Here is a 24351-nt window from a genome sequence, read left to right on the forward strand (position 1 = left end):
GACTTCATCCCCCCCTCCATAGACTTCATCCCCCCCCTCCATAGACTTCATCCCCCCCCTCCATAGACTTCATCCCCCCCCTCCATAGACTTCATCCCCCCCCTCCATAGACTTCATCCCCCCCCTCCATAGACTTCATCCCCCCCCTCCATAGACTTCATCCCCCCCCTCCATAGACTTCATCCCCCCCCTCCATAGACTTCATCCCCCCCCTCCATAGACTTCATCCCCCCCCTCCATAGACTTCATCCCCCCCCTCCATAGACTTCATCCCCCCCCTCCATAGACTTCATCCCCCCCCTCCATAGACTTCATCCCCCCCCTCCATAGACTTCATCCCCCCCCTCCATAGACTTCATCCCCCCCCTCCATAGACTTCATCCCCCCCCCATATTCTGCATCCCCCCCCCCCCTTACTGACCCCCCCCCTTGTCCCATAATTACTTACCTGTCTTGTAGCGTTGGCCGGCAGCACAGGGCGCACCGCGGTAGTGGAACTTGAATTTCATGTTCTGGTTTCCGGCGGGACGGAAAGGAAGTGCGCACTCAGCTTGTGCACACTTCCTTTCAGTCCCGCCGGAAACCGGAACATGAAATTCAAGTTCCACTACCGCGGTGCGCCCTGTGCTGCCGGCCAACGCTGCAAGACAGGTAAGTAAAGCTTCATATTCGCTCCATAAGACGCACAGACATTTCCCCTCACTTTTGAGGGGGGAAAAAAGTGCGTCTTATGGAGCGAAAAATACGGTAACTGAAATGGGTGAGTTGTAATTTAAACTGTCCCACAAGGGCCTAACCCTTTCTATATAAGCAAATACAAAAATATTTCCCTTTTAAAGGGTGCCATATGGACATTCAATCGCTTGATACAAAGAAAAATTAAAGAATCTATATTAACCCCTTAGTGACCAGACCTCATTTCAATTTTCTTTCGGTTAAGGTCCAGGGCTGTTTTTACATTTCTGCTGTGTTTTTATCAAAAACCATTCTAAAATCTGATGAAAACATTTTAAAAAACACACTTTTTCTAACTTTGACCCCCAAAATATGTTACGCATCTACAACCGCCAATAAACACCCATGCTAAATAGTTTCTACATTTTGTCCAATGTTAAAGGGAAACTCCAGTGCCAGGAAAACAATCCGTTTTCCTGGCACTGGAGGGTCCCTCTCCCTCCCATCCCCCAATCCCAAGTTGCTGAAGGGGTGAAAACCCCTTCAGTCACTTACCAGGGGCAGCGACAGGTCCCACGTCGCTGCTTCCTCCTCCCCCGCCGCTCCTCCTTCTGGTTACGTCGGCCGGTGGGCGAGACTGATCTCGCCCGCCGGCCGAGGAGACCTAATGCGCATGCGCGGCAATGCCGCGCATGCGCATTAGCGCACCCCATAGGAAAGCATTGAAAATGAATTTCAATGCTTCCCTATGGGGAATAGAGCGACGCTGGAGGTCCTCACACAGCGTGAGGACGTCCAGCGACGCTCTAGCACAGAAAACCTGTGCTATGAAGCAGGAAGTGTCCTCTAGTGGCTGTCTAATAGACAGCCACTAGGGGAGGACTTAACCCTGCAAGGTAAATATTGCAGTTTTAAAAAAACTGCAATAATTACACTTGCAGGGTTAAGGGTAGTGGGAGTTGGCACCCAGACCACTCCAATGAGCTGAAGTGGTCTGGGTGCCTGGAGTGTCCCTTTAACATGTTCTTAGCTTTTTTTTGTTAGAAAGTTATAGGGCTATAAGTACAAGTAGGACAACATATATATATTTCAAAATATATATATTTTTTAAATGTATCAATAGTGACATTGTAACACTGTTATCTGTCATAAATCTCTGAATCACACCTCACATGCACATATTTTCTTAAAGTAGACAACCCAGGGTATTCAATATGGGGTATGTCCAGTCTTTTTTAGTAGCCACTTGACAAAGTTAGCATTTATATTTGTTTGTGTGTTAAAAATGCAAAAAAAAAATTATGAACACTAATTTTGTCCAGTGTTTGTGACTAAGTGGCTACTAAAAAAGACTGACCATACCCCATTTGCATGGTCTTCTTGTGCAAATGGTAATCCATGATGAGGGTAATTCTCATTCCTGGGCTACCATATGCTCTCAAAGGCAACATAACCAATTTGGCAAATTTCAATGTGAAAAAACTATAAATCAAGCCTTATATTTGACCTTGTAACTTTTAAAAACACTATAAAACCTGTACATGGGGGTACTGTTATACTCGGTAGACTTTGCTGAATACAAATATTAGTGTTTCAAAACAGTAAAACGTATCATAACAATGATATCATCAATGAAAAATGCAAAAAATGTCACTTTCACTGACAATATCATCAGTGAGATATGTTTTACTGTTTTTAAACACTAATATTTGTGTTCAGCGAAGTCTACCTATCTACTGAGTAAAACAGTACCCCTAATGTACAGGTTTTAGGGTGTCTTAGAAAGTTACAGGGTTAAATATAGTGCTAGCAAATTAAATTCTCTCGACTTTCGGCCTGGGTTGTCAGGCAGGTCCCTAAAATTGCAATTAATAAAATTACTTAAAATTACTTAATTATGTAAAAATATTACATAAATATGCCCATATAATTATTAATATATATATACATATTTATATATTTGAAGTTTACGTGTATATTTATGAAATTATTTATGTAATTATGTATATGGACATATGTATATTTTGTATTATTTTAATTTATATATATATATATATATATATATAATTTCATTCTAAGTGTATTTTGATATAAATAAATATATATTTATATCAAAATACAGTTGGAATAAAATTACATATATATATATATATATTATTTTTACATTTTTATTTATTTTAATTAATTATTATTTATTTTTTATAATATATATAGTTATTATATTTATTATATATATACACATGTGTAATTTTATTCTAAGTGTATTTTTATATTAATATATGTATATGTATATATATATATATATATATATGTATATATTAATAAAAAATACACTTAGTATGACGTTATATATAAGATATATATATATATATATATATATATATATATACACACATATTATAAATAGACATTATATATATATATATATATATATATATATATATTTTTTTTTTTTTTTATTTATTAACTTTATTTTTTATTTGAAACCTTTTTTTCACCAGCTGGGGGACTGCCTGTCAGTTCAGTATGGACACCTATTGCGGCCATGTGACCACTCTTTCAGAGCGATCACATGGCCCGTGGGGTCCTATTTAGCCAAGGGAGACTGTCTGGGCTGCCAGACAGACAGTCTCCCCCCAGATGGAAAGGAAGACCGGTGGGGGAACGGCAGCGATCAGGTAAGTAATTTAGGAATACCTAGGACATACTGAGGGGGATTATTAGTTACATATGTGTATATTTTTTAATTTAGTTTTTTATTTGATTAATTTTACTGAGTGCCTTGACCCCTCGTGGCACTCAGCAGACAGGTAGAGCATCGGAAGCCTGATGCCTGATGGCTTCCAATGCTCTGCCTCACTGTCGGGCACCACGTGGAGCAACCTGGAAGTCAGGGGTATTGCATGATGCCTCAACATCGAGGCATTGCTGCAATACCCTTAGAGCGAGTATACCTTTCGAGTGGCTGGAAGCGATCACGATTGCTTCCAGCGCTCATATTTGCTGCGGACTTTCAAGGTACATCAGCGGTTGTTAACGACCATTTTTTATCTGACGTACCCTGTACGTCCGTGGTCAGTAAGGGGTTAAATACAAAACTAAACTTATGGAATACAAAACTAAAATAAAAATACACATTGTATATTGTAATATTCCTATTGGGTACTTTATTTAATTTTTTTTTTTTTAAACACCTAAACAGATATGTAAGAGTCACATGTATCTTAAGATGTCTACTTGCACGTCTGAGCAAGTACTAGTTCCTTTTTTTAATAACCCCATATTTATTATTAACTATAAAAAGTCTGAAGCCCGGAGGTCATTTAACAAGTTCAAGAAGATACATAAAATAGATTCTTAAAAGTTGCATGCCCTTTGAAGACGCAAAACGAATGCTGTACCGTTGAGTATTGATTTCTTTATGTTGTTTGGCAGCCAGAATGCCTTAGTGGTGTGGATTTCACTCATCCAATATACTCTGAACAGTTTTAAGTAATCTGCCTTGTTTTCTTCTTCTTCAATTTCTGTGTAGGTGCTGAGACAGCCAGTGACATTGCCCTGTACTCTGGTCTAGGGGCAGCCATCATTGCTGTAGCTGTGCTGGCGGTAGGAGTTACATTGTACAGAAGGAGTCAGAGTGAATATGGCGTGGATGTTATTGATTCGTCTGCCTTGACAGGAGGCTTTCAGACCTTCAATTTCAAAACTGTCCGACAAGGTTAGTCTTCTGTGACCTTGAAATCTTTGACTTTCTGTATTCCCTTTTGAACTTCATCTGAAGATTTATCAGTTCTGACATGTCTCAGAAAAGGAATGACAACTGTATTACAATAAGTAGATCTAGTGAGTGGATCTTTCTTTGATGATACTATAAATCCCCTTGTCAAAAGAACTGAGTATTTTCTAAAGAATGGCATGTCAATGCTTAAAACCTTGTTTTCATCTCATTCCAAAAAACAATACAAACATCTCAGTGATATTTTCATTATTTTAATTTATTTGTAAAATGATTACTTATTCCTCGATGAGGGATTGTAAAATTGTTGTTAAAAGAAAAGTAGCTCAATTGCATCCGAAAAAGTGCAATCACCATGGAAACCAATATGATCAGCAGTGTAATGTTACTGTTTTTCATTTTGAATGCATGTGGTTTAGTACTTTGCCATAGTCACATAGTGTACATCTTCTCATTCTATATTATAAAACAATTTCTTACAATGGAACTAAACGTATTTTGGTTTGATACTAAAATGCGTCAGATTTATTTTCTGGTCAAATATATATACTCTTTTTTCTTTACTCTTGCCTGTAATATAACGTTACCTATTGTTCCTTAGAGCCATAATTGCCCTGTTCTGAGCAGTATTCCAGTTTTTGCTTGTTCTATCTAAACACCCCTTTTGTTTCTATTTCTGCAACATGTGTCATATGTTATTTTCAAACAACCTGGTGTTTAAAGCAATGACAGATGTACCTGTACAATGGCAAAAAGCTACTATCCAAAATAAAATTATTGTCTTTTTATGCTTGAATTGTAAATAAAGTTCATTATATTTAACAGTGTGTAACTGATTATTTACTAAAGCGTTATTGTTCTACAAGTAGGATTACTTTACCCTTCTAAAACATTAATAATATAATTATATGTGCAAAGTTTTATACATAAATCCTGTGAAAATCAGCAGCCCAAAAAAAAAACACAGGATATAAATACGCCCTCCATGGGGGTTACAATTATTGTACAAAAAAAAATATTTGAGACACAAAGCAGGATCAATGTGGTCATCATTTTACCTTTGTGGCTGAGTATTTGTTAAAGGAACGCTAGCATTAAGAATACAAAATTGTATTCCTAACGCTCTAGTGACCCTGTCCCTAGCTCTTTGTAGGGGCCCCCCATTTGTGTTAACAGTTAACTAAATAAATAAATAAATAGGTTACCCCTCCACGATCATCCAGTACAATGCTTCTCATAGATGTTCATTGGGGACCTGATGCACATGCACGTGAGCGCCACACGTGCATCCAAGCTTCCCCACAGGAAAGCGGTGGATCAATGCTTTGCAATGGGGGCTTCCTAATGACATCACCAAGTTTCAGTAGTGTGGAAGCTTCTATAGTGGATGTCAGTATAACAGCCACAATAAGAGGATTTAACCGTGCAATGTAAACATTGCAGGTTCTTGGAAGGACAGGACCACTGCTCTCTGCCCACTTTAATGAGATGAACTAACCTGGGTGACTTTAGTGAAGAAGTAGAGTTTGCCCTTAACACTAACCCAGAATACGGTATCTAATGCTAAAAGTTTTGCAACTTTTTCAATGTCAGAAAATCAACAACATGTTAGAAAACAACGTTTGATAAGTTATATTTAAAAAAAATTAAAAAAAATGATGTTGGTGACATTCTAACAGCAATTGGATAAATACTTGCAAAAACATAACATACAGGGATATCATTTCTAATTAGTGGGGTAATAGCTGCTTTGGCCGACAAGATATCTGACTGCCATTTTGGGTTGAAGAATGAATTGTTTCCTAGTTTGTTGCAAAATTGGAAGTGCTTCAGACTGTTATTTTTGCCTTTTTTTGGGTCAACTGCAAAAACATATGTGAGGAAGGCTGAACTTGATGAACACAAGTCTCCTTTCAGCTTTGTAACTATGTGACTATGTAATAACAGATTCCACTGTATACGGCAATGAAAGGAATTATTCAATGGTACAAACCGAAATGTTGGGAATCAATGACAATATTGAAGATGCCTCCATGGAAAATAATAATACATTATATATATAAAGAGTATCTGTACATATAAGTCACTTGTCTCACAAAACAATAATCAAGCCCCCCCAATATAAAAATTAGTAAACATTATGATTTCAAATGTTTTCTTCTTTATTACAGAACCCATGATCAAAACATTCAAACAAAATCACCAATATACACATAATACAAAATATATCTAAATCAGTGGAATCACAGATATTTCAAATAGGAATTAAACAGAACACACCATATGTGTAGCCATAATCCACAGTACACATAAAATAGTGGGGTAAAATAACATTGGTCTTCAGTACTCTTAGCAAATCTACTGAAAGTTAATGCAGTAATAAACCAAATAAACTCCAAACTCCCCGGTACATGTGCTTCTAACACACTGATTTTATGATTTTATTTATTGATATTTGACTACATATAAATAGTGGTAGCTATTAAATGTGTTACAGTGAATGCATATGTGTATATGTGTTGTGTGATTAAAAATATGTATATGTGTGTTGTGTGATTGCATTGTATACTGTATATGTGTGTGTAATAGATGTTTTTGAAAATGTGTGAATGTTACTGTTAAAAGCATAATTTGAAAGAGAACTATGGGACAACAGGAATTTGGGGGAGTTGCAAAAGTGGGTGCTATTGGCAAAATTAGTAAATGTGACTAGCGATGAACAGTCAATTCCAATGAGTGGAATGAGTGTATGAGCAATGGACGCACAAGGAGACAGACATATATACACTGTCATAGAAAAACAATATAAATTAATACTTATCTCAAAAGATACAATGTGACAGCCTCCCAGGTCACTACCCAGAAGAGATGACCTTTACACAGCAGAAATATAAGACAACAAAGAAGTTTGGGATACGGCTGCAAATCTACAACAAACAAAACACATACATAGTGTGATACAGTTTAAAAAACCAAATAGCAGAAATGTAATGCACTCACAAGATTTCGTGGAAAATAGTGCTCTAGGGTGCCTCCCCCGATAATAATGGGGGGCCAAGTAATCCCTTCTGTAGTTCACCGATGGATACACAAAGCAGGACTCCAGAGATGGTGAAAAAAGTAGCAGCTTTATTAGTAAGGTGAAAAAGATATCACCAAACAATTTATAAAATGAAATATAAAATAAAATATAAAATGTCAAGAGGTCCTACGCGTTTCTTAAACCACATGTGAACTTCCTCAGGGACTATAAAGTAAAATAGTCAGCACAGAATAATAGCAAACATAAAAAGCAGCCTAATTCCCCCATCCCCGCAGTCCCAAATATATAGGGCTACTCCCTGTGTCCATATTGGAGTACATGGGCGTCTTCTTGTTTCTCAAACTTCATTGGTCCAATGGAAACTTCTCCTCAGCTGTTCGGAAGTTTTTTTCATTTTCAATTACAAAAAACCCGCGTTCGGGTCCATGAAACCGGAACCGGAAGTGACGTCCATCACAGACTTCCGCGTTCCACCTTGCGTGTCACCGTTAGAGGTGATATAGCATCAGGGCAGTGCCCTCTGGTGATCGCCAATGGAATAGTCCCATAATATTAAGTGTATCCATCTAGAAATACGAGAACATCGGCAGCAACAGAGTATAACCAGTATAATAAACTCCCATATATATGGTGAATTGATAAAACATTGTATGAATTGAATCAAAATAAAAGAAAAAAGAAGAAAAAAAGAAAGAAAGAAAAATCTCTTGTTTTTTTAATTTTTATTATTTTTTATTTTTTATTATTTATTATTTTTGTATATATTGATTTATCAGTATGAGTGTTTGTTGAAAAATTTCAAATAAAGATTAAAGTGTATACACATCTACGTTTTAATGATATTATATATTGTGTCCGCAAAGGGATATTATTATATATCTAGATGATCAATGTGGCCAATAGCCATTTAATTATTATAAACTATAAAAATAATAAAATGCAAAAAATTCCACAGATAATGTGAATATTATTGTATATAAAGAAGAGAAGATATAAAAACCACTCAATTGGTTTTATTATATCTCAATTAGTTTAATCATGCCTCAATGGGAATTAAAGGGATACAAACAAAAAATGAAATAGCTTATGATTATAAAAAGCAGACCAGATCAATATCAACGTTTAGCCCGTTGGGCTCCAATGTCTTCAATTTATGGATCCAAAAGGTTTCGCGTCTAGAGAGTTGTTGGACTCTATCCCCACCACGCCAGTGTGGGAAAACCCTCTCGATGCCCGTACACCTAAAGTCCCTCAATGAAAAAGAAGGACATGTAATACAGTGTACAGGGACCGAGTGGGTTGTGAGTCCTTTTTTGATATTGTTCAGATGTTCCAAAAATCGGATTTTCAGGGCTCGTTTTGTACGGCCCGCATACTGTTTGCCACACGGACATTGGAGTAAATGTACAACAAAGTCCGTGTGGCAACTTATGTCCGATTTAATGTGATACATATCGCCTGTTATATGACTAGAAAATGTGGTAGACCTCTTCACAGAGGTCGTCCGACAAACTTTACATATGTTACACCCCCTAAAGGATCCTGTGTCTCCCCTATTAGAATCTAATTTAATAGCATAACTTGGGGTTAGCATATTTTTTTTAATTTTTGTTTTTCTTATAGATAATCTGAGGATGATTGGATAAATGGGCTCCAAGTACTGGGTATTGTAGTAATATAGACGAATAGTTTGCTAAACTTTTTTTGGTCTTATGATGGTCAGTGTTATACCGAGTCAAAAAAGCAGATCTAAATGAATTAACAGATGAATTATGTTTCGGTCTGTCTACTAGAAGAGAATTCCTCTCCATTTGGGACATATGGCGGATTACTTTTTCCAAAGCATTTTTCTCATAACCCTTCTCCAGCAGTTTCTTTTAATGTGTTGGGACTGAACAAAGAAATCTTGATCATGGGAACAATTTTGTCTCAGACGTGTGAACTGACTCTTGGCTATTCCCTTCAACCAAGGTTTATGATGGCAACTTTTTTGATGTACAAAGCCGTTGCTATCTGTTGGTTTGAAATAACATTTGGTGCGAATATGTGTCCCCTCACTAAATAAGGTTAAGTCCAAGAAATTAATTTCTTGTTTGTTCCATACAGGTGAAAAGACCAAATTATAGGAGTTAGAATTTAAAAAATTAACAAACTAAAAAAAAAGGCAAGAAGACCCCTTCCAAATCACATGGGACAACAGGAATTTGGGGGAGTTGCAAAAGTGGGTGCTATTGGCAAAATTAGTAAATGTGACTAGCGATGAACAGTCAATTCCAATGAGTGGAATGAGTGTATGAGCAATGGACGCACAAGGAGACAGACATATATACACTGTCAAGCAGCTCAAGTACTTAAATCCAATAATACAAATTCCATTAAATAAAAAATACTACCAACCTACTTCCATATATAATGTTAATCTGATGCCAGAGCCTAGGCCAGCCAAAGGGACACTTTAGACACCATAACCACGTCATGTTATTGAAGTGTTTGTTACCTGCAGTCCTCTTACTTTTCGACTGTTCAATCTTAACCTGTTTTTTTTGGTTTAACATTGAATATGAAGTCCATCCCCTTTCTACTGCTTGGGCCAATGCTTCTACCATCTATAGGTGACTGTAATTGGCTGAGAACTACAGTGGAGCACTTCCAGTCTATTACTGCTTCCCATAACATGAAGTATTTACAGTGCATAGAATGTAACCTTTAATTATAGGCTATAGCATAGACATGAAAATATGTTTCAATATGGCAGTAATTATGCAGTAGTGTTCTGGCAGAAAAATGATAGAAAATATAGTTCACAGTGGACCACAAAAAATGCTCAAGTGGTAAAAATCAATGTGTATTTAAAATTAAGATTTAAACATAGTCAAATTTGAAATTGCTGCCTCATTCTTTCTCTGCAATAACTACTGCTTGGCATCTTCTTTCCATCAGAATGTAGATATGGCAACCTTTTCATTCTGCGTCTAGAATGTTGTGTACCCTAGTATTGCATCATAGGAGCAATAGACCAACATTCCTGTATCACTACTATCAGCCTTTTCTGATTAATATCTCTTCTGTGCAAACTTTTCCACATTCACACACACACAGAATTAATATGTTCCTCATAATTCAGTTTTCTGTAGAGATCTTTGCATGTTATTTAATAACTGAATCAGCACACAACCATAGCTAAAACAATCCAGTACTACTCATTTACAAGAAAAATGTATACTTTATGTTGGAAATGTGCTTTTAAACTGGAGCCAGCTCGTATTCCCTATTGATGAATTTAATGTCCATTACAGCTTCATCACCAAAATTGCTTTTTCACAGTGTGCAAACACTGCTGCTTTTGTTATTCTTTCATTATCATTGCAGCAATGGCTGTACTAGAAAAACACCATTATGTCTGCACATTGGGTTCATGAACATTGAAACAGCATGTGCTACATGATGGAAAAGGCCAATTCTTGTCCAGACTATTGGTTAGATCCCAAACACGGAGCAAACACGACCAAGCCCTTTTATTGTAAAAAGCTTTCAGATCTAAATAATAATGCATCGGAGAATTGCCTGATCTATGTTAAGTGATCCTACAAGCTATAAACAAGTTTAAACGAATAAAAAAAAGTTTAAAGTGTACATAATAGCACATTTCAAATTAAAACTCACTTGTTTGACACTTTCAGCATTGAGAAAGTAAGAAAGAAAACAAAAATATAGTCCAAAATCATTATACAGTAGAGAACTGAATAGGGTAGATATGTCAGACAATGAAAAACACATTATCAGACCATAAGGTGATCAGGCTTAACAAGATAACTGTTCATTAAAAAATTAAGAGCAAATGCCAAAAACCACAGTATATCAAGGAATTTGCTAGAAGGCAAAGACACCACAAACGGGTAGTGATGATACTATAAAGGATATTTATAATGGAGAAAGCATGTCCTGTGTCTACCTCAGCTGAATATCTCAAAAATGTTCTTGCACAAATCCGTTACCCTGGAATGCCTGCGCGTTTCACCAAAACCAGCATACGAGATCCATATAATGATCATGAATGAGAAGGTGCTAGTCTAACTCCCTGCAGCCTCAACTGTACTACATGTTCCTTCTTACTGTTGACTAGAAGTAAAATAAGAAGCAAGACTGGTGAAAAGATTGCAAGTAAACAATTTTAAAAGGGTTAGGCAGCTTGGAATATATTAAGTATGCTTAAGGAGCAAGTCAATGCCAAAGACAGTAGGTTAACACAATTGTGTAAGGTCAGTGTATTGAGGAGCTAGTTTATGAAAAGGTACATATCTATATATGGCCGTAATGCATACGTACAGAAGGTACCATCAAACATAATGTATGTTTCTGTTCAGGAAATTGCAGGCTGTTATTGCAATCTTCAAAGTAACTGCTAGAAGGCAACCATGAAGTTTAACATTTACTTACTTTAGAGTGAAGGAGCTAGACAAAATCAGTAAGGTAGGTAAGGTATGTACTAGAGTAGCCATAGGCAACTTTCAGCACTCCAAGTGTTTTGGACTGCACCTCCCATGATGCTTTACCAGCATTATGGGTGTAAGAGCATTATGCGGGATGTAGTCCACAACATCTGGAGTGCTGAAGGTTGCCTATCCCTGTACTAGGGATTTTATGGGCTGATGGGAGGTTTATTCACTAAACAGTGATTGCAATAACAATTTGCTAAATTTAGCTAATAATAGCTGATTCTGAAACAAAAACTAATCACATTTTTTTTTTATTAACTGCAGTTCTCTGTCGAGTCACTAAACCCCTAAGTTTAATTTGTCTTGTTTTCCAGTCAAACCAAAAGTCAGTGCATGTGTACACATTGGTAGCCTTTCTTTAAAGCAGAACAACATAAATGATGCCACACAATAAACGTGTTTATCCTTAAAGCAACAGAAGTACAGTGCTTTCTAAAGGTCAAAGTTAGTAAACTATCATTCAATCTTGCCAGACTTGGATCTTTCAGTTTTCTTACATACATTACTGGAACAATAAAAATGAGAACCCAAGAGCTGGATTGCAGGTAATCTAAAGTAAATATAGTTGACTTAGACCAGCAAGAGATCAGCTTGTGAGTTGCATTACCTGTCCAAATAAGTATTCAGAAATAGAACAGGAACAGCATCCACAAGACTTCTTCAAACTACATTTATCAGCCAAAATACATTAACCACTGATGTATAACCTCTGATAATACTGTACTAGAATTAACAGATGATGTATAAGTATAATTAATTTAAATCTGCCATGACTCTGCCTTATATCCGGGCATGTAACCCCTGCAAAGCACAGCTTGAGCGAACGGACATTAATACCACAACTAATAACATTCCATTAGTTGCAACTACAGTCAGATACAAACATTTATAGAGAATGATTAGCTCTGATAAGGTAAATAGGTGTGTTGGATGTTTGACAGGCCATTCTAGTCTGTCTTAAAGAACAACTTACTTAAAGTGATACAGTTATGATCAACAGAAAATATGGAATTGACAAGTTAGATCTTCAGTCTTTGCAGTCTATTTGAAATATGTCTATCTCATGGCATTCACAACATGTAGATCCTCAATATCAGTTACAATAACATAGAATGTGATGGCAGATAAGAACTATTCTGCCCATCTAGTCTGCCCAATATTTCAAAATACGTTTAATTAGTCCCTGGCCTTATCTTAAGACTAGGATAGCCTTATGTCTATCCCACCCATGCTTAACCCCTTAAGGACACATGACGTGTGTGACATGTCATGATTCCCTTTTATTCCAGAAGTTTGGTCCTTAAGGGGTTAAACTCCTTCACTGTATTAACCTTTACCACTTCAGCTCGAAGGCTATTTCATGCATCCACTACCCTCTCAGTAAAGTAATACTTCCTGATATTATTTTTTAAACCTTTGCCCCTCTAATTTAAGACTATGTCCTCTTGTTTTGGTAGTTCTCCTTCTTTTAAATTTAGTCTCAACAGTATCTTCTTGAAGCATTGATAGAAATGCATACTGCTGAAAGTGTTCTATTCATTTAAGACATAATCTTTCCCTATTTATTTTCAGACTTATTTTTATCTAAGAAATATTAGATGTATCCTAATGTTTGTCATTTTTTTCCTTGTCAGAATAAAGTTGACTACCATTTCATTGAAAATTAATTCACTTTCACTTATGTAAATAAAGAAAACATTGAAAATCACCTGTAACTTGTGTTCACCTTTTTATGAGATGTACCAATTTATTTTAAACTTTGGCTAAATATTTAGCAAACTATATTATAATCCAATTCAGACAAGGCAAAGCTAAAGCAAATATGGCAAATGAGGAGGCCTTTTCTATGCTTACTGCCTGGTTCAAAGGGAAGAGTTTGTAACAGTGATTGACATGACACTAAGACGGAGATGACCAATTGCAAGGTAAAGAGGAGGGGATTTTAGCGTTTAATTTTTAACACTCTATATATGTTTTATTATGTTGAATTATTAATGTTTAATTATCGATAGATAGAGAGGCAGACAAAGAGACAGAGATAGATAGATAGATACATAGCATAATAAAACATATGTATTAAAAAAGCAAATGTAAAAATCCACACCTCTTTATCCTGCAAATGGCCATCTTTATCTTAGTTTCCTGTCAAACACTGTTTTTGCTTCCCAAGCACTACCAAGCCTCAATAAGCAAGCCAGTAACCAACCTCATGCTGATGATTTGCATTAACAATGAAAAAGCTGTCCATGAGTGGTTTACTGGTTTTGCATCTTTTCCTAAGTTGTGTTTCAAAGCTGTTGTATACAGCAAACACAGACTCAAAGGAATCCATGTTTAAAATGGAATGAGGGGGGGGGGAAGGGGAGGGGGCCTGACCAGCATGGTGACTGGACGTGTTTCTGGGGAGCTCCCTGAGACCCACTGCACAAAGTCAAATTTCGGTGCCATTACAGCAACTATTTTTAAGCCTGACACCTACTCTTGGTACCACGACATGATAGGAAGATCGGGGACCATGCCCGGCAGCCCTCTCGAACACACCAGTGGCCAAAGCAAATCAAGGCCTAGCAGGCGCGTCGGAGGGGAGAGGCCAGCAAAATGGCGGACACCACGGGACCCCTGGAGTCGCATGAGGAGACATCCACTCTTCACCACCGCCTGGAAGCCCTCTTCGCTGCTTTCTGGAAGAAGCTGGAGAGTAAGCTGACCCTACCTACTCCACAGTCCACAGAGGATCCCTCCAAACGGATCAGTCGCACCCCACGCAAACAGACTACCACCATCAAAGCCCTGGGACGGAGAAGGCAAAAGCTGCATCGGCGACACTCCAGACAAGCAGCTGCAAACACTGCGGTACGCAGACGAACCTGGCGGCAAAGCATCACAAGACACATGCAGGAGTGGAATCCAGAAGGAGAGAGAGGAGAGAAGCAAACCCAGAACCTGAACCCGCAGCTGACTCCATCGGCTCCGAGGAAGGAGGCACATACCATGTGGGACTATAACTTCCCTGTACAGGGGATAGGCTGAATGCCATGTCTGAACTGCCGGCAATGCACCTCTCCACACTTTAGAACATGCTCCCTCTTACTCAGTATCTACATGATTTCCTGTCTCTCCCTGGCTTCCACCTTATATCTATCCAGATATTGAAAGTCTATAAGCTGCAATTGTATTAGTCGCAGACTGATGTGGATGTCTCCACAATGACCAAGTACAGTATGGGGTGGTATGCTAATCTGTTGCTGTGCTTCACCCAAGTCTTCTCTGCGGTTTTATTTTAGACTAGATAGCAAACAAATCTAAGCATGTGTAACTAGCCTGTTCTACTATAGAATGTTAATCGTGCAGCTATTGTGAAGCCACTTTATAGATAAGCCAGTTATAAGTTTTGCCATTAATCTTGTTTCTCTCTTTTGTAAACGTATGTTTTACTACTACCGTTCGCACTGTGTTATCTGCAGAATCACTCAGCATTACTATTAACATAAAAATTGTGCCTGTATTTCATTTGTCCCGCATGTTCAGCGAGGAAAATGCCTGAGGACTGCTCTCGGGGCACCTCAGACCTGCTTGTAAACTTTATGCGCACTACAAAAATAAAGAATTAAAAAAAAAAAAAAATGGATTGAGGAAAAATGTGATTCTTTGTTAAACTAATTTGCATATGCCCACCCAGAATCCTTTGCGGTAGTAACATCACTGCACATTTGTGATTTCTGTGGGAAAAGCACATCTTATGGCTTGACTGGTGTGCAGATTTTTGTTTAAAAATTATATATCTATATCTATATATATATATATATATATATATATATATACACACACACACACACACACACACACACACACACACAAGGTCAGGAGGGCTGCACTCACCTAAACATGCATTTATTCACGGATTTATTACAGGGTGCTACTGGGACCAAAATACAAAATACACAAACCAGTGCACTCGCTTATTAACTAAACAGTGATTTCAAATCCTACATAGTACTATTTAAAAACACCTCACCTAGGTAACAAATAATGGGGGTTTGGTTACATTATATGATCATACATTGCATAAGCCTGCCAACTGCATCAAAGTATATATATATTTCTTATATATAGGTCAAATATTTCTTCAGGTCAAATATTTCTTTATTTGAATCAAAAATCCAGGGTGATCGACGTTTCAGTCCCCTGCTGGGACTTTCTTCAGGATCAGAATTTTACAAGTGTTGAGCCTGAGTGCAAGGACTATCGGTACATATATCTAGATGCCAAAATACCAGAGTATTACAGTATGCAATGATACCTTTTAGACAAGCTTTCAAGAGTTTTCCTCTCTTCCTCAGGTCTATATATATATATATATATATATATATATATATATTTTTTTTTTTTATAATAATATATCAGGATAAGTAAACATAATATTAAAAATCTTGCAAATTGATAGTTCCAATTTAAGAAAAAAAATAGAATAGCAAAGCTGGAAAAATTGGTTACTTATTTTTTTACCTTTTTTTTTTTGTTCAATATTTAGCAAATCAGCCGAGCTTTATAGCTCAACTTACTTTGTAAAGTAAAAAAAACACCCTAAAACTGTGTGACTAGCTAGATTAAATGATATAATATTGTCAAATGTTAAGCATGTGATTGAAAAGCACAACTTATCTAAAGCCCTGCAGTTCAAATTCAGAATTTGCTGACATAGCACAGTTTTGCGTTGGATAAGCTATCAAATAAAACCTCTTGGTGACATTTTCCAGACAAACTGCAATCCACCCCAGTACAAGGATAGCCAGTAAACCTGTATGAATAAGCATTTCCTTCTATTTGCCTTCCCTGGCCAGCTGTTTTCTGGTTTGCAATGTAAGAGAATTATGCATAGGATGCAAAATACCACTTAGAGATAGAGAACAGTTTCCCTCATTAAGAGAAGAGATGCTTGTTACACAGTGTTCTTTAGATATGGGGAAGAATAAATAAAATATTATGCTTCAGGAAGCCTTGAGGCAAAGGATAAAAATGAAAATTCAGGCAATTTTTTATACTTGGCAACGTGAACATTCCCAGGAGAAAAATAGGCCTGTGACAATTTAACCCCAATGATTCTTGAACACATTATCTGTTCTGTTAGTGTTAGTGGTGTCTGTATCTCTCTCCCCTGCTCTTTTGTCTTTTTATTTTTTTGCCTATGTCCTTTAAACTTTTATTTTTTTTTTCTGACTTCTCTCCGAATCTGACACTGAAAGTAATGGTTCTATGCCCTTTGTGTGATTGTTCTATGAATAGCTGGATGACAATTGCAATTATAGCAAACCACTCTAAACTTTAACACACAGCCTGGAAAACCTGTCTCTAACATGGGTCTTAAATTGCTGCCAAAAGAGATAATTGTAATGCTGTTTCCTATTACAGGATGATTTATTTTGTGTTGTATAAATTCTTGCATATAGAGAATCGGTAGCAGGAGGAGTAAGGTGGCTCATATTGTGTGATATTCAAAAGGTTTTCTAACACTAAACTTACATACAAAAGATGAGAATTGAGATTCGTCAAGTGTATGTTATTCCTAAGCACATGCCTTGCATTGTACTGTGTGCTGGATTGTAAGTGAGTATGGACATGGTTTTATGGATCAAAGTCATAGTAAAGAGGTGAATATGATGAGATGGACTTATAGGGAATATAATATTCAGTTTTTATACATTAGATTATTCAAAATGGGTGAATTATGCACAGAACAAAATATACAATAAAATAAATGGTAGATAATGCAAGGAGTAAATTAAGGTGGACAAAACAAAGAGGTTACACATAAAGTTGTAGTTTTTTTTTAGATTACTTAAATTTGAATTAGTTTTTAAGGTAGAGGTTAGGCTTGGAGATCTGTTTTGGTATGGACTGCAATTCATGCAAAAGTTGGCAGATTAGGTGATCATATGAATTCCCAAACTTGGAGGTAAAATGTAGTCGAAACACAATCCAAAGGAAATATGCAAAGAGCAATCGTATTCATTGTGATTCAAAATTTTTAGTTGTGCCGCCATCTTTAAGTTTGGATTCCAAAATTGTTGCATCGGTAAGGCAGTGGCTGAGTGACAGGCAACAGAGGGTTATAGTCAAAGAATATTCAAAGCAAGGTCCAGTTACAAGTTACCTTAGGGATCTGTACTAGGACCCATTCTCTTTAATTTTTTTATTAGTGATATTGCAGAAGGTCTTGATGGTAAGGTGTGTCTTTTTGCGGATGATACTAAGATATGTAGCAGGGTTGATGTTCCAGGAGGGATAAGCCAAATGGCAAATGATTTAGATAAACTAGAAAAATGGTCAGAGTTGTGGCAACTGACATTTAATGTGAATAAGTGCAAGATAATGCATCTTGGACATAAAAACTCAAGGGCAGAGTACAGAATATTTGATAAAGTAACCTCAACATCTTAGGAAAAGGATTTACGGGTAATTATTTCAGATAACTTAAAGGTAGGCAGACAATGTAATAGAGCAGCAGGAAATGCTAGCAGAATGCTTGGTTGTAAAGAGAGGTATTAGCAGTAGAAAGAAAAGAGTGATCATGCAATTGTACAGAACACTGGTGAGACGTCATTTGGAATATTGTACGCAGTACTGGAGACTGTATCATCAGACGGATATTAATACTTTGGAAAAAGGTCAGAGGCTACTAAACAGTTTCATTGCAGGATAAAACTTACCAGGAAAGGTTAAAGGATCTTAACATGTATAGATTGGAGGAAAGACGAGGCGGAGACGGGGGATATGATAGAAACATTTAAATACATAAAGGGAATCAACACAGTAAAGGAGGAGACTATGTTTAAAATAAGAAAAACTACTAAAACAAGAGGACATAGTCTTAATTTAGAAGGACAAAGGTTTAAAAATAATATCAGGAAGTATTACTTTACTGAGAGGGTAGTTAATGCATGGAATAGCCTTCCAGCTGAAGTGGTATAGGTTAACACAGTGAAGGAGTTTAAGCATTCGTGGGATATACATAAGGCTATCCTAGACTTAATATAGGACTAATGAAAGAATTTTGAAAATTCAACAGACAAGATAATTCAAACAATTCTTATATGTCATCACATTCTATGTTTTTATGTTTCTATTGTTTTTTTTTTTTTTTTCACTTCATCTAGTAACCAAATGGCAGTGTATTGCAAAATATGTACGCAATATTTATATTTTATACAAAGATGTCTGGCACTACCCTCGATCAATACAAATAAATATTAGCCTCATCCACATTGCTTACAAAATCCAACAAATGGCAGCACTTAAAGGACTTCCAAATCGTTTAGTGTGTCAAAATCAATGCATGACATCCAGATCAATGTTTTGACACAACAGGGTCATTATCAAGATATATATTATTTATATATGTTGCAGTTAATTAATTGTTAAATGTTTGGGCACTATTGGTATGTTTGATTCATATTCTTTTTGACAAGCTGCCATATGACCGAAATATAAACATCCTAAAAATATTTTTGTAACAAAATGATTTATCTGAAACAATTTTTTTTGATGCGCACAAGTTTAGTAAAAGTTATAGTTGTGACATATTTTTAAACTAGGGATGCAACAGATATAAATAGAGAAGTGAAAGCACGTTGAGCTTGTAATTATTCAAATATTTTCAGAAGAATATATTGTGAACTGTATAGGTGAAGGAATGAATAGTAGAGTAAAAGTAGAGTGAAACAATGAACATATCACGCACCAGAACACTACAAAAGAATATAGCTCTTAGAGTTGTGCTTATAGACAATTTTTTTTTTTAAATATAATATTTAAAAAACATGTTTATGCCCAAATTGTTTATTGTTTATGTACAAAATTAAGGACTGTAGGGTATTACTTGTATTCCATTGTATAGGACATGTATATTAAGAGTTAAAGAAATAAAAATAAATAAAAAGTAAATGTGTCATAAAATAGGAATGCTCTGTTCTCTACTAGAAAAATCATGCATACAAAGTAACGGAAAATGGAGAACTCTTGGAGAGAGGAAGTAGCTGTTTTAAATAAAGTTATTGCATTGAATACATACATATGTATAAACAATAGAAAGTTGCTCACAGATTGGCTTTAAATGACAGATAATACAATGAAGAGGACCAATTCTTGCAGTAATGCAAGCTAAAAGAGAACTTGACATTCAGAAAGACTGGTATAGTTAGATGGAAATCTTCAATTTAAAATTGTTAAATATATTTATTTTCAGTCATATTATCACATTTAGATCTACTGTTATCTGTTAATTTTAGTTTAAGAAAGCCACCCACAGTGCATATCTATATAAGTAGCTGATTTCTAGAATATGAGAACTCTCTAAAAGAAAGTTGTATGTGGCTTACAAAAAATATCTTATTGGTCTCTTTTTATTGCAGGTAACTCCCTTCTTCTGAATTCCTCTCTCCAACCTGACTTGACAGTGAGTAGAACCTACAGTGGTCCAATCTGCTTTCAGGATCCAATGGACAAAGAGCTAATGACTGAGTCTTCAATATTTAACCCTCTCACAGACATCAAGGTCAAAGTGCAGAGTTCCTTCATGGTGTCTCTGGGAGTAACAGAGAGACCCGAATTCCATGGGAAAACTCTGTCTGGGTCATTTCCCCATGGGAATAACAGGTGCTTCGGCACACTTCATGGCAGGAATAAATCACCTTACATCCAGAACCTTTCATCTATTTCATCCAAACCAGAAATGAGAATCAGCGGTCTGTTTGGCCATCAAGGAGGACGTCTTGTGATGCCAAATTCTGGTAAGATTTCTGACACACATCTTAAGTAACATATGTATTATTATTATTCTCGCCATTTATATAGCGCCAACAGAATCCGCAGCGATTTACAATATTATTAGAGAGGGGATTTGACTATAAATAGGAAAATTACAAAAAAGCTTACAGGAAAGATAGGTTGAAGAGGGCCCTGCTCAAACAAGCTTACAGTCTATAGGAGGTGGAGTATAAAACACATTAGGACAGGATATACTAATCAAATAAGGTGAAGCAGAGCTGGAGGAGAGAGTAGAGTGCTGACCTTTAGGAGAGAGCAAGAGACAGGTATGTGAGGAAAAGGTTAGTCTGAGAGGCCATAAGCTTTCCTAAAGAGATGTGTTTTAAGGCACTTCCTAAATGATTGAAGACTAGGGGAGAGTTTGATGGCAGTAGGCAGGCTATTGCATTGGAAGGGAGTAGCCCGCGAGAAGTCCTGCAAGCGCGAGTTGGCCGTACGGGTGCGAGCAGCGACAGGAGAAGGTCACGGGCAGAGCGGAGAGACCATGAAGGGGCATATCTATGGATCTGTGATGAGATAAAAGAGGGGCTAGAATTGTTCAGTGCTTTATAGGTATGGGTTAGCACTTTGAATTGACTCCTATAGGATACAGGAAGCCAAAGTAAGGACTGACAGAGGGGTGAGGTGTGAGAGGCCCGACTAGAGAAGAAAATCAGTCTGGCGCCAGCATTCATTACAGACTGTAGAGGGGCAATACGGCTTTTGGGAAGACCAATTAGGAGAGGGTTACAATAATGCATTGGGAAATTACTAGAGCATGGGCAAGCTCCTTGTTAGCATCTTGTGTAAGAAAGGCCAGATGCAGGCTATGTTCTTAAGATGGAATCTACAGGATTTAGCAACATACGGGATTTGAGGCTCAAAGGTGAGGTCAGAGTCAAGTATGACGCCAAGACAGCGTGCTTGCAAGGATGGACTTAAGTGGACACCACTAACTTGAAGGGAGAGCAAAAGAGGAGGATCAGTTTTAGGAGGAGGAAAGACAAAGAACTCAGTTTTAGAGAGATTTAGTTTCAGAAAGCAGGAGGACATCCAGTCAGAGATGGAAGATAGACAAGCAGTGACACGTTGCAGGATGGCAGGGGAAAGGTCCAGGGAGGAGATATATACCTGGGTGTCCTCAGCGTACAGGTAGTAGCGGAATTCAATAGAGGTAAAAGGTTTGCCAAGAGAGGCAGTATAAAGAGAAAAAAGAAGGGGATCAAGGACAGATCCTTGGGGGACAACAACCGAGACAGGACAAGGGGAGGAGGTGTCATTAGAAAAGGAGACGTTGAATGAGCATTGGGAGAGATAAGAGGAAAACCACGATAGGACAGAGTCACAGAGACCGAGTCATTGAAGAGTTCAAGAAGGTGAGCATGATCAACGGTGTCATCAACGGAGGCAGCAGAGAGGTCAAGAAGAATTAGTATGGAGTAGTGGCCTTTGAATTTAGCTGTGATTAGGTCGTTAGTAACTTTGATAAGAGCAGTCTCAGCAGAGTGGAGAGGGTGGAAGCCAGACTGTAGAGGGTTAAGGAGAGAGTTGGAATTGAGACACACGGGCAAAGGCAAGTCTTTCCAGAAGTTTTGAGGAAAAATAGAGCAGGGATATGGGACGATAGTTAGAGGGGGAGGATGGGTCAAGAGATGTTTTCTTCAGGATAGGTACTACAGTGGCATGTTTAAGGTCAGCAGGGACAACGCCAGAAGAGAGAGAGCAGTTAAAGATGTGTGGTTAGGAAGGCACAAGACAAAGGGAGAGATCTGATGAGGTGAGCTGGGACAGTGCTGGGGCAAGAGGAAAGGAGAAGCGCAGCCACCTCTTGTTCAGTAGCAGTGATAAAGACTGAAGGGTAGGAAGGGCATAATCTATGTGTGGTTGAAAAAGAGAACGGCAAGTAGAGCATGGTGGCTTAGTAGAGCATGGACAAGGGTTTGGAGAGACATCGTTAGCTGCCAGGAAGGTGGGAGTAAGATTTAAATGTTTGGCATGGGAGATTGTATTTAGGGGATTTGTCGAGAAAGGCTGGATAAATATGAGTAAAGAGAGTTCATGGCAATCGCTGAATTTTGTGGTTTATTTTATATAGATATAACTTTTAAAGCTGTTCTAATCTTTTAAAATAAAAACATCCGTACAAATAAGACAAGAATAAGCTACAGAATTTACTTTATAGACTTGTGGAGTGTCATGGGAGTTCCTTTCTCTTTTTCCACTGGAGATGGTATTTTTCTTCATAAAGTGCTTTATACAAAAAAGTGATACGGAGAGTTAATATACAAAGTCTGGAATATATTCTATTAATAATGTTTCAGAGTCCCAATGACAAATATGAGAGCAGTGCTACACGTCGCTAGATGCTATCAACCAGCGTTGTGAACAGAGGGACATGTTATATAAGAACTGAGACAAGCTAAGAATCATGAATCTTCCATAAAAGTGAATAATTTAGTGGCATGCAGTTATTTCTAAATTAAGAAGAAGAATTGCTCTATTCCTATATGCTCCATTTCAGCCTCCTATAGTGAACAGAATTTACTAGACACAAAAAGGAAGTCGCTAAACAGTGGCTTGTTGTCATTCTCAAAGATAATATAATAGACTAAAATAATAGTTTGGAAAATCTTCAATATGGGTATTTCTAAAACATGGCTTCTCTTTTGCATATTCAACAAAATGAACAGTTTAGTAAAATACATTTCTAAAACAATTAACTAGTCTTTGTATTTAATTTTTTCAACTACACTTTACCTTTTAGCTAGATTTATGTAAGTTTTTTTAACACCATAAAGCTCTATAAAAGAAAAACAAATATGATTTAATAAACTACTTATTCACATTATTTACACTTACTTGAATATCAAGTAAGTGTTGACTCTGCATTAATATGCATTACATATAAACTCCCTTGACAAAATACAAAACAAAAATAATACAGTAGAAAAATACCAATTTGTAATTATAACCCCAATGAAAACATGAATGTGCATTTAATTATGCATTTTTTTAATTGGGGGTATATGTAAAGATATTCTGTCTGCAGTCCTTACAAGAACTCCCCTTTCAGATAGACTTTATGTGGCTGTCCATTAACAGACTTCCAAATGCAACTCAATAAGAAGTGTTTGCAAGGAAGGTGCTCTAAGCTTGCTATCTCTTGAGTTTAGCTCCACTGAGCTAACCAAACCAGGAAGTAAAAGGATCAAGTGTCTGAATAACAGCTAGAGTGGGGTATAAAAGTGGCAATTTCTGTTGAAATCTTAACTTTTTGTAAAATGAAAAAAGAGGACACACTCTTAACACATAAAGCACTACAATATAGGGGGGGGGCGGAGCCAGCCACTCACCTGGAATGGCCACAGAGTAACAGAGCTCTCCAGCCTACCGTGAGGAATCCAAAGTAATCGGGCATACACAGACAAAACGATCCACAGCTTCACAGGGCAGCTCCAGTAAGACACCGGCAGGAAAATCCAGCGCCCTCACTAAGTATTTCCATGATAACGCGGAACAACGAGCGAGTCAACTAGGCCCCAATATGGCACAGGACTCTCCACACTCGGCATCCCCTCCGTCCAGCCCGGTGGAATCAT

At 37.2% G+C, this 24351-nt stretch overlaps 1 protein-coding gene across 4 annotated transcripts in view; it reads left to right on the forward strand.

Annotated features, from left to right (window-relative positions):
• Positions 1-24351, forward strand: part of UNC5D (unc-5 netrin receptor D) — a 603711-nt gene that overhangs the window by 441407 nt on the left and 137953 nt on the right. For all 4 annotated transcript variants that reach the window (XM_063448679.1, XM_063448680.1, XM_063448681.1 and 1 more), the window contains 2 exons: positions 4208-4393; positions 20359-20736. In XM_063448679.1, coding sequence (XP_063304749.1) covers positions 4208-4393; positions 20359-20736 — 564 coding nt within the window. The remainder of the gene's footprint in view (positions 1-4207; positions 4394-20358; positions 20737-24351) is intronic.

The sequence above is a fragment of the Pelobates fuscus genome, chromosome 3 (genome assembly GCF_036172605.1).
Source record: "Pelobates fuscus isolate aPelFus1 chromosome 3, aPelFus1.pri, whole genome shotgun sequence".
Lineage (NCBI taxonomy): Eukaryota > Metazoa > Chordata > Amphibia > Anura > Pelobatidae > Pelobates > Pelobates fuscus.